Below are 12,005 nucleotides of genomic sequence, written 5' to 3' on the forward strand. Positions count from 1 at the left end.
AAGGGTTTAAAGAGCTTATTTTATTACAGCACTTGATTTCCTTATGCAATCTAATTATTAAAAAAAAAAAAATTCCAGTAGCACACAGTGTGTTTATTATAGCACTATTCCTTTATGTTATTACTATCTGACAACATTGTGACTATTTTGGTATAAAACCAGTATTTGAAAAGCACTGTAGTGGGAATATGGAAAGAGTAGGATTTTAGATGCTATGGTTCCTCTTTCAAGGAGTTTATATTTAAAGGCTGATACAATGAGTAATACATGTCAGTTTGAAGATTAGCTGAAACAAAATACAGTAGAAATTTAATGACAGTCCCAGAGACACCAAACTAAGGTTTTGTACCAGACAAAGGGCTTTCTCTCCAGGTATTTTATAGAAAATAGATGTTAAGTTGCCTATTCCAAAGTGGAATAGTAGTAGTATTTTATCTGTCCACTGCTATGGCAAAGAGCAATAACGAAATGCAGACTTTGAATACACACATGCATTTGTGTGTGTATATACCTTTATATGTTATTTGTGTGTGCATATATACATATATATACTTGATTAAATTTTTAATTAAGATGTAATTTACATAGAGTAACATTCACACTATTTAGTGTACAATTCTGTGAGTGCTTACAAATTCATACGGTGATGCCGTCACATATAAAACAGATATGGAACAGTTTGTCTTTATCGTTAATTTTAAGGGCAGTATGTGTATTCTGATAGCACACATTGAACTGATTTTAAAAAAGTATTAAAAGGATCAAATGTCAAAAATAAGTGGATGGAATGGCGGATGGGCTACTTGCCCCCAGAAGTGGTGAAATGCTGTCTCACACTTTCCTCCTGTTGACTTTGTGGATGGCGCATGTGCATATGGGCCACCCTGCAGGGTCTCCAGTGCCAAACCCCACGTCCTCTTCGCTTCTTATGCTGTGAAAGGGTGAATGCTTTCGCATAAATGGGTTACCATATCTCTGCATCTCTAGGTGACTTTAATAACTGAAATAAACACTGCTGCACTTATTTTTATTCATAAGCTTATCTTTAGTGAGTTTTCTTAGTGGACTGGGGAAAAAATAAAACTAGAAGAAAGTAACTATACAAAATGCAGATTACCTATTCCTTGCCATGATGGCTTTTAAACCAGTTTCTCCTGATATCTCAATGGCCTCGAGGCAGAGCAGGTAAATGGCGAGTCTAAAACTCTTAAAACATGCTATTCTTGCTTAAAAGTATATATAAAAAATTCCATAATGAAATAAAGCAGCATTTTACGAAACTTAATAGCCACGTTTATACTCAAACTAAATATAGAAATCTCACTGCAAGAGTAATTCGTCTGAAATGTTTTACCTGCTTTGTAAACAAGTTTCTTTTCAGTGAGCACTATAGCACTGCTCACTCACGAAAGGCTCTAATTCTAGCCTTTTCCACTTCTTCCAAATTTTTTATTTTATTTTTATTAGAAACCCTTAAAGTGTGCCAAAGTTCCAAGGCTAAATGCATAAGTTATTTGTATCACATTTTCGTGGTTTAACAATTTTCGCTAATTTTTGTTAGTTTTTATCTAATGTTAATTTCAGCTGCTGGCTCTCTCTTGAAGGAGGACTTCTCTACGCTTTTGTTGGACCTGCGGCTGCTGTTGTCCTGGTAAACATCAAAATCAACTTACACTGTTTCCTTAGTGAAGAGAGACTGTTTCCTTTCAATTAGAGCAACGATTTGGGAGTGCTGGATAGAAACTTTAAAGTTCAATGAACTATTACTTTGATTTGAATATCAATTGCTATTCAGTCCTTTATGACTTTAAAGTATTCTTATTCTGAATACCGAAGAATATTAAACGTGGGAGTGTGGGATTTCTCTTACGCAATTTTAGATTTACGAAAAAGTTTGAGTAAGCTTGAATAAATTCTTTCCCAGTAATGTATAGAATTCAACATTTATTATCATTTCACATTTATACCTATCATACAATCTGTGGGGCCCTGATGGTGCGGTGGTGAAGTGTTTAGTTGCTAACCAGAAGGTCAGCAGTTCGAATCTACCAGCCACTCCTTGGAAACCCTATGGGTCAGTTCTACTCTGTCCTGTAGAGTCACTATGAGTCGGAATCAACTGGAACACAACGGGTTTGTTTCTTTGTTTTTTAATACAATCTTTTCTTTTATGTAGTTTTTTTTTTTTTTTTATGTAGTTGTTAATAGGAATATCTCTTCAAGGCTACTACTACCGAATACCTACAAAAGAAAATATACATCTATATGTCAGCATTTCTCAGCCTCAGCTCTACTGATATTGTGGGGACTGCCCTGTGCAGTGTAAGATGTTTAGCAGCATTGGTGGTTGCTTCCCACTAGATGCTAGTAACACCCTTCAGTTGTGACAATAAAAAATGTCTCTAAGCATTGCCCGGTGTTCACTGGTGGTCAAAATCACCTCGCAGCAAGAACCAATGCCACATGTTATACATAAGGACTTAAAATTTTTCTTTTTTCAATCACAAAGATAATTCCTTAACACTTTTAATTATAGTAACTTGTAAAATTTCTCACCAATTTACCTTTGTCTCTCCCTGGAGTTATTGATTACAAATCTTTCCTGTCCAATAAATCTTTGAAAAAATGAGGGAGGAAAGAAATGATCTGAGTTAAATACAAAAATCTATAGGGTTGTACAATTAGATTTCTAATTGGAAAATTATCCTTTGGTTCCTCAAATGATCCATTCAATAAATTGGAAGCTAGTGACATCTTTTCTAATAACTCTGACATGCGACTTTTTTTTTTTTTCCTTTAAAGTTTGCTCTCTCTCCTCTAAACTATAACAGGGAGGAGAGGCTATCTATGGTTCACAAGAAAAATAAAATCTAGGCAGGAGATTTAGAAAAGAGCATAGGAAAATGAAAACTATTAGACACATTTTTGCCTGCTGCATTGAATTTTTATTTCATCAGTTGAATTATTTCCCTAAGCTACTAGGCTAATACACATCTAACTCTAAAATCAAGAAACAAAGAGTATGTATGTAATTGAAACACCACAGTATGGCCTTTGGAGTAGTGATAAATTCCCTCATGCTTACATTGTAGATTAATAGAATCCATGGAATGTAGCTCAAATTAGCTCAAATAATGAGAAGTCCAAAAAATGAGTGAATCTTTCTCTGGATTGAATACTATTTATCAGGAAGCAGACCATGAAGGGTGAGACCTCCAAAATCTCTGCCTACTGGGCGTGCTTTGGATCTTCCTTACATCAGCAGTCAACCAAGTTTCGCCTGTGTATTTCATCTAGCCAGAGTGCATTGGAGACAGAATTTTTCCTTTTTTCCTTAATTAGTCATCCTGCTTAATTTAAAACAGATTCACGTGAACTAATAATCTTAATGTAAAGGCTTCCCTGTTTGCATTGGGGAGCACCAAGATTCTGTTGCCCAGGGATCATGAAGGGGAAATGGTGAAGAAGACAAAAGGAGGAACTGTTTTTCCATGGTTATATGGGTTTAGCATTGGTCTGGATTCCTTTACTGTGACGTGCTGGTAGGTTAGAGAACCATGGGTCCTCATTGTATTATAGAGAACCATGGGTCCTCATCGTATTAAGCTGCTACAAATAGACCCCAGCTGTCTCTACAGCTTTTTACCATTCTACTTGAGAAAGAAAAACATGTGTGATTTGATTTCAGCTGTGTTATGCAAAAGACCATTTAAATGGGAGTAAGAGAGTCTAAGAAAGAAAATGACGAGAAGTATTCGGTTGAGTATGTTGTTAAAAAGGTGTTTCTGTCCATTTCTTAAAGGATTCTGATTAGTTAAGTAGGTTTTCCCTTTCAAGATGCCGGACCTCACAGGAAAGAATAGCCACACATCATGAGGAATTTGGCATTATCTGCTCACTACTGGGGACAATGACCTATTGTCAGCACCTTTGGCTTTCAGGGCTCACCCTAGCCTCACACTTTAAGGCTCAGAAGCTTTTGACTCTCAGGCATACGATAAAACTCATTTAGCCAGATGATTTTATCCAGGGATGACTAGAGAGAGAGAAGAACACCAGACTGGCATAGTATGGTACAATTTAAAAGTTAGGCCATTAAAGTTTCATTTCTCCTGTGTTAATTGCAAAGCCTGGAAATTAAGTGTTCTTATGAACTTTGAAGTAACACACCACTGTTAAATTGTTCCTTATTCCTTTATGCAGTTCTAAAATATTTGAGGAGTGCTTCATATGGCTCCTATTGTGAGTATATGAATCTGTGGTGGTTATAAACTGGTAAAAGATGGTTTTCAGGAAAAACAAATACCTGATTCCCTTCAATATCATTGAAAGGTCAACCTTTGTTTCTGTTTGACAGGTCAACATGGTGATTGGCATTTTGGTATTTAATAAACTTGTTTCCAGAGATGGGATCCTAGATAAAAAGCTCAAACACAGAGCCGGGTAAGCTGCAATTGGTAGATTTCAAAGGTTCTTTACCAGTGAATCCCATACTCCAATTCTAGATCATCATGGATTGCATTTGACTGTGCCTTGAGTTTTGTTCTTGACATCCTGGTCTGTCTGGTAGATTTAGTCATTCAAAAATTTCCAGTGCACTATGCTGAAGTAATAGGTCAAAAAAATCTATAAATAATAAAACAGACCATTAAGAAAATCTGGGTTTTTTTTGTGGGTGGGGTTGATTTGTACATATTGTCTCCTTTTAAGGTGAGAAGATTAAATGTTAATGCTCAGCTCAAAATAGTTGTCCTTGGGTAAAAGTTTCCAAAGGCCACCTAGTTTTGATTACAAAGGACAGGAGGATAGGTTGAACACAATGGATGTATGTGACAAAACGGAATGCGGACAAGCAAACCTACATAGGGCAAATATTCTGCTTTTTTTTTTTTGCTTTATTGAACATACCAGCATAGTTCTACACTTGAAATGATCACTTATCAAATACTATTCTTGTCATAGAGTGAATGGCAATGACAGAATAAATCTTCATAACATTTTGGTTATAACTTGCTAGAAAGCGTTGTGCATAATTTCCACTTGCACATTTTAACCACTTACAAAATTTGGAAAACCATCGCTCTTAATTTTACTCTTATTGTAATGTCACCATATCTAATGGATTAATGAAGACATTTAATATACGATTGATAGCAGTTTTTCCAGGTTGCCTCATCACCTCATCATTTAAATTTGTAGTAACCTGAGTGAAATATCAGTGCCTTTCAGTTTCCCTTTATATCTTTCTTCTCTTATAAAAAGTTTATAGTTTTTCTCCTTTCTGCTAAATTGTACCTTAATTCAAAACTTACCCTACAATTGTTCCCTTCTCTTTCATAATTTATGTTACTACTTAATAACCATAGTATTTGATCACCTGCTAGTAAGAATATTAAAAGTTCTTTGTTTTTATAATTCCATTTATGAATTTATTTGATAAAATCGTCCAGATATTTTATCCTTAGTAAACCATTGAGTTTCATGGTTTTCAATATAAAGATTTGATATCATTCATATCAAACATTAGAACTACAATGGAATAATAGAACCATAACTAGAGGTTCCTTCCTGGGTGGAGAGGGTATCACTTTCCATCTAGGATAGATTTTTTTTTTTTTTTCATTTCAGATATGTCTCCCTAGTATCCTTAAATGGGCAGACTTGAACTTCATACAGGAAATAAGCTTTCTCCACTATGTGGACCTGAAATTTTCATACTGTTACTCTTGTTAGTCTGCCACTTGTGGTGTGAATTGCAGTAATAGCTTCTTTAGTTATTTCTTTCCAGATCAATCATGTAAGAATAAATCAGTCGTACTGAGTACTGGATATAGAATCACAGCTTTGCTACTAGTGTCATAAACTTGTATGTATATTTTCTTAATTTCTTGGGGTTTTGGTGGTTAGGATAAAACTTTGAATTCAAACAAAGGCATGCTTCGTATCCAGCTCTGCATTTTACTAGCTGTGCTTCTTTGGGTCTGTTACTTAATCTTTTACAGTTTAGTTTCCTCACCTGTAAAATGGAGATAATAACTCCTATCTCAAGGAATATATTAAATATGATGTGCATGAAGCATTCATTAAAGTATCTGGCAAATAGCAAGTACTCACTCAACAAATGGTGGCTGTTCTTTTGATGAGTGAAATGAGGAAGCAAAGCCAGCCAGGTTGTTTTCAAAGATCCCTGCCCCCTTTATCAATCAAGGGTCCAGGATTCCACCTTCATGACATTGAGGCAGAGAAGGAGATGAGATCACCAGAATGCATACAACACTGAAGATTTATTAAATTTATTTTAAAAAATATATTATTTATTTTATATGCAATGTCCAGTTTGATTCACACAGATCTTTATAGATAAGTTTAGAAGAAATGGCAACATTACCATATTACAAAGTTAGAAATTATCCATTTCAATCTATATACAAACAAAAACAATTACAATTTTAAAACCACTAACTTTAAAAATATTCTTAGAAGTTTCATACATTTTAATTGGCAAAACTGAGTCAATACTTTTCTGGCTCAAAGGCCATTGCTCAAGAAACAGAAATATTGTTACTATATATTATAAAAGAGAATCCTGGTTACTGTCCAAAGCAGAAAACAGCTATTCACAAATTAATAGTTCTAGTTTTTGTTTAAATATTTCTGTTATGTAAGATGCATAGGTATATATGGATTAAAATTTGCTCTGTACACCAAAGTGTTAATAAAGGAAATTTTTTAGAAGATATAGATATTTGGAGCTAATTTTAGTTCACAGAGAAGCAGTGAGGACAGTAATAAAGAAGATTTGAGTGAAAAACAAGTAGTCTACATTAACTAAAGAAACGCTGAGCCAGGAGAGTACCTGATTGACTTAACCATCAGCCTCCCTAGTTTTAGAAATTGATCATCTCAGGTTTTTTAAATAAACGTATATAATCACAATTTCTTTTAAAACTATGTTTATTATTTAGAATCAAATAAGGTGTCAGGAAGTTACTCCATGCATTTTCTCTATTCTTTTCTTCCCTCCCTTCCTTTGATAATCAGTTATTAGAAACTTTCAGGCATATAGTTTGTGCTCAATAAATATTTATAAAGGAATGAGTAAATGAGTGAATATTTAATAAATAATGTACTAATTTAACAAGTTTTATAATACTCAAACTATATTAAATTTTTCTAACACATAAAATATATTTACCAGGGGGTAATTAGTTATTTAATATCAATACATGTATAAAAAATGGAAATTAGAAAATAAGATAACAAGATAAAGTGGCATATGGCTTTTTAGAAAATCTAAAGATTTTTGCAATGGAGTTTTATTATCTACTGATTTAAACTGCTTTATCTATGTGAAATGAAGGAGACTAATTTACCAGTGTCATTAACAAATTTCAGGAGCTTTTTCTAAAGGGAATACTTATATTTTCTTTCTAGGGAAGTTTTTACATGAAGAATAAACCTATCAGTCACACAGCATATAAAGCATTAGAGATTTTAATTGTACAGTAAAACATATACATTGACATTGCTGATTTCACTTAAAATTTAGTTATAAAGAAATGAAAAGGAAAATTGGGAAGGGAACTACCACCTATAGACTTCAACGGTCTTAGTAAAGGTAGGAGGAGATAGAGAATAACGAAATGACCCTTGTTATTACTTGGGGTCCCTGGTGGGTATTGGGTACATTTGAACTTATGGGCAATTTTATTCAATTTTTTTAACTGTCAGCACTTTTTATTTTATAAATGCAGAATTGTCTCTGTAACAAAGAGATAAGATTTTATTTTTCATTGGATATAATCTATAGTAATAGATTATAGATATACATTATATAAATTAACTTCAATAGTGATCATGCAAACTAGAAAAAAATATTAGATCACTCTGGGTAACCTATCTTCCCTGTGCTTCATTCAGATTTAATAATAAAATCCCAAGGATGCCCAACCAGTTTGCATCAAACATAGTTTTCAACAGTTATCTCTAACTGTTCATCTCAAATATATCTCAAATAAAGAGACATGAGCATTTCAAATACTGATTTAAGATTTTATTAAAAAAAAATACTTGGATTAAATCAATTTTAGGGTCAAAATACTTGCTTATATTGTGCAGTTAAAATTAGTTTTTAGTAATCCTTGACTTTCTAATCTCATTTCAGAGCTTAGAGCCAAATTAAATAGGGAAAAACAACCACATCCATGTTTGAAGAGCAAACCCCAAGTAGCCTAAACTCGGGGAGAAAGAAAACAATAAAGGACTAAGCCATGCCTTTTTACTGTTATTATGATGGGACTTAACAAGATTGAAGAACCTCAAATGTATCGTTATGTCAGTGATTTTCAGTTGAGCTTGTACATCAGAATAAGCTGTGGAGCTTTAAAAAATACAGATACCTGAGTCCTGTTGAGTAAGAGCCTTTGGGTTGGGGTCGGAGGAGCAGCTGATGTGCAACCAATGTAGAAAACACTGGTCTAGGTCTCCCTTTGGGCGTCATCTCAAACACATTGTCATGCCCATTGAGGCATTCATGAACTAAACTGGATAGACTATTGGTTACATATGATTTTGAAAAATTTGGACACATGTGGCTGATACATATGCCCTGGGTTGGAGAAGTACAGTGAGTGACTTAGTGTCATTTTCCCTGCTCCTACACTCAGCTCTGAAAGCTTTGATTTTTTTCTTATGGGCTGTATTTAACAATCTGCTTACTTAATAGCTTTCACATTTATTATCCCATCCAAGCACCTTTCACAGATGAGTATATTTCTGTATTTAAGAGAAATCAGACATTATAAATAATAAGCATCTTACAATTCTCTCTCTTCTACTACTTTTAATGGTTGTACATAATTTCTACAACTCCACTCTCATATTACGGAAAACTTACAGGGCAAACTTAGGTTTTAGAGGTAAAGACCACGTACGAATGCAAGAGAGAAGTATACTGCAGGAGATTATTTCAAGGTGTTTTTGAATTTTGATTCAATAATTTCCCATGTTTTTTTTTCCTAAGAGTATTATGTTTTAATAAAACAGCCATTTTCAATGGATTCTTTTTTTTTTTTTAAGCAGAATGTGTGTGAAGTTTTTCTTTGTAGTGTGACCTTGCTTCTATGATGTAGTAGACTGAATCTGAACTATTCGAACCTAGAGTTTACCCGCAAAAGCCTCTAGCTTAGAGCAGAGCATTTAAGGAGTTTATCACCAAATGTTCAGAAAGAATATTTTGACCTTAATAATTATGCTAAATGTGTTTATTAAAGCAGAAGACTATCATCCTTTTTATTATCAACTAATATTTCATTGAATTTCATCAGTCCCTATATTCAGATCATCCTAAAATATGGACAATACGTTGATGCTATAAGAAATTTCAGGATGTGAACCTGTTGAGCTACAAGCTACCTCTTCTGCAAATGATTAAAGACTCTTTAAATTATATCTTCCTCTAATGGACTTTAAGATACATGCTTAGATTTCAGAAGATTTTAACTGATTGCATGTGCCTTCTGCAAATGACAATAAAATTCGTTAAACTCGGGAGTCCTCACGTGTTCCATTATCGCGGGTCTGAATAAAGGGTGTTCACTGTGTGTCCACGCGAGCACATGCTTATGTTTAACTCGTGTATCGAGCAATTTGATCTATAGACACAAGGGCCATCTATGGTGTAAATGATGGAAATATGTTTTGCATGCAACAAAGGCCCATATTATTAAAAGATAAATGTTACAAAAAATAATATGTAGTGTAAATGCATCTTTAAAACAATCGAGAGCATTCGTCTTTGATAAATATACTTATTTTCTGCATGTAATCGTATTTAAAAGCTAACTTGCAGCAGCAACTTTTTTTTTTGGTGACAATTCAATATTTTGTTCTTTTTGTGGGTGTTCTGTTTGTTTGCAGTCAGATGAGTGAGCCTCATAGCGGTTTGACGCTCAAATGTGCCAAGTGTGGAGTAGTTTCAACAACAGCTTTGTCAGCCACCACCGCCAGTAATGCCATGTTAGTCCCAATCATTTACATCTTCTTGTTACAAATCTTTTACAGTGCATGTGAGAAAGTGCTATGATGAAAAAAATAATGTGTTTGCTAATACTAGAGCTAAGAGCATACTTAAATATTTATAATTGGCAACTGCCTTTATAACTATTGTGGGATAGTCTATAAAAAAAAACAAATAAAACCCTCAAATGTTATCTGCTTTGTGGTTTCCAAGTTAACGGTCTTGGTCCACACATAAAAATGCTTTGCTGAATGGGGATCTGGTTATTGCTTGGGACATGACATGCAGCTACGTAATGTTGTTTTCTCTGTCTCTCAACAGGGCATCTCTTTGGAGCTCCTGTGTGGTGTTGCCCCTGCTGGCTCTGACATGGATGTCTGCAGTTCTGGCCATGACAGATAAACGCTCCATATTGTTTCAAATACTTTTTGCCGTGTTTGATTCATTGCAAGGCTTTGTTATTGTCATGGTCCACTGCATTCTTCGGAGGGAGGTAAGAAATAAAAGTCCTGTGAAAGGAATGACTGTTGGGGGCGTCTTTTCCTTGCTAACAAGTATAGTCTTTTATTTTAATGTCTTGGTCTTCAGGTTAAAAGTAGTTTCCTAGAAAGACAATCATTCAGGAGCCAAAGCTGAAAAGTGGGTTTAAGAAATAGTTCAAAAGTATCCCTGGGACTTTGAAAGTGACAGATTGAAATACATGGGAGGCTATACAAGGGGAACCACAGCCCCAGGTGCCAAGAACCAGGGAGAGCAGATTAAAGAGTGGCGCTAACAGGAACCCTGGTGACGCAGTGGTTAAGCACCTGGCTGCTAACTGAAAGACTGGCAGTTCGAAACCACCAGCTGCTCCGAAAGAGAAAGTTGTGGCAGTCTGCTTTTGTAAACATTGTAGCCTTGGAAACGCTATGGGCAGTTCTACCCTGTCCTATGGGGTAGCTATGAGTAGGAATTGACTACATAGCAATGGGTTAGTTTTTTGTTTTTATGAAGGAACAGTTGGTGTAAATAGGTCTGTTAGAGAAACAGATCTCTGATGGAGAAGAGATTTCTTGTTATTAGCTCCCTTTGAGTCGATTGGGACTCATGGCAACCCCATGTGTGCACAGTGGAACTGCTCCATAGGGTTTTCAAGGCTGCGGCCTTTCAGAAGCAGATCACCAGGCCTGTCTTCTGAGGTAGCTCGGGGTGGATTTGAACTGCCAACCTTTCCACTAGCAGTGAAGCACTTAACCATTTGTGCCACCCAGGGACTTCTATGGCAGAAAGGGCAGGGTGGCGTGTTATAAAAAGTTACGGTTTACAAACATAACACAATATTTCTTAGACACATTCCCTAACTCATTCTTCTGCACACAGCACTTCCCCCATTCCTCACACTTAACCAATTTTACTTAAACAGAAAATGTTGAAGAATAATGAACAGTTCTTTTGTCTCTATACCAAATTGATGTAAAGGTTACTGAAGATTAATGATTTTAACATGGGTGTTTATGTCAGAAAACAAGAAAAATGTACACACTGGGGCATGATAGGCAGTAATTGTCCTAAAGAACTGTAGACCTGTAATCACGGCATTTCTCCAGGTCATGGTTGGGGGTTCCTGTCAGCAATGAGAGAAAGAAGTCTTCCTTCATGAGCAGAGACGTGAACCAGCACCAAATCCACCCACGACACTGATAGATTTCAGACTTGATTTGTTTAGGGATAAAATGATGTTTTCCAACCTGTGTGAAAATTATTCTGAGTGCTTGCAAGCACTGACACAGTGTTTACAAGGTTTATGAGTCATTTTAGCGTTTACTCTGGGGATGAGTGGTAACTAAAACACACACTGATGCAGTGCCATGTTAGTGATTTTGAGAAAACAGCCTACCCTGTCATTTTGCATTATCGAGCTGGTATGAGAACTTTATTATACAATGTGCACATTGCAGGAAGATACGTGTGCCTATGAGCACACACCACATAGCTTTTACCGTGATGT

The 12,005-nt window shown here is 35.3% G+C and overlaps 1 protein-coding gene across 8 annotated transcripts in view; it reads left to right on the forward strand.

Moving 5' to 3' along the window:
• The window catches only part of ADGRB3 (adhesion G protein-coupled receptor B3), a 792,372-nt gene that overhangs the window by 731,764 nt on the left and 48,603 nt on the right, over positions 1-12,005 (forward strand). For 7 of the 8 annotated variants that reach the window (XM_049895042.1, XM_049895022.1, XM_049895052.1 and 4 more), the window contains 4 exons: positions 1,585-1,651; positions 4,358-4,443; positions 9,919-10,017; positions 10,340-10,511. In XM_049895042.1, coding sequence (XP_049750999.1) covers positions 1,585-1,651; positions 4,358-4,443; positions 9,919-10,017; positions 10,340-10,511 — 424 coding nt within the window. The remainder of the gene's footprint in view (positions 1-1,584; positions 1,652-4,357; positions 4,444-9,918; positions 10,018-10,339; positions 10,512-12,005) is intronic. The other variant, XM_049895062.1, reaches the window with a different exon arrangement.

This window comes from Elephas maximus, chromosome 1 (assembly GCF_024166365.1).
Source record: "Elephas maximus indicus isolate mEleMax1 chromosome 1, mEleMax1 primary haplotype, whole genome shotgun sequence".
NCBI classification, from domain to species: domain Eukaryota; kingdom Metazoa; phylum Chordata; class Mammalia; order Proboscidea; family Elephantidae; genus Elephas; species Elephas maximus.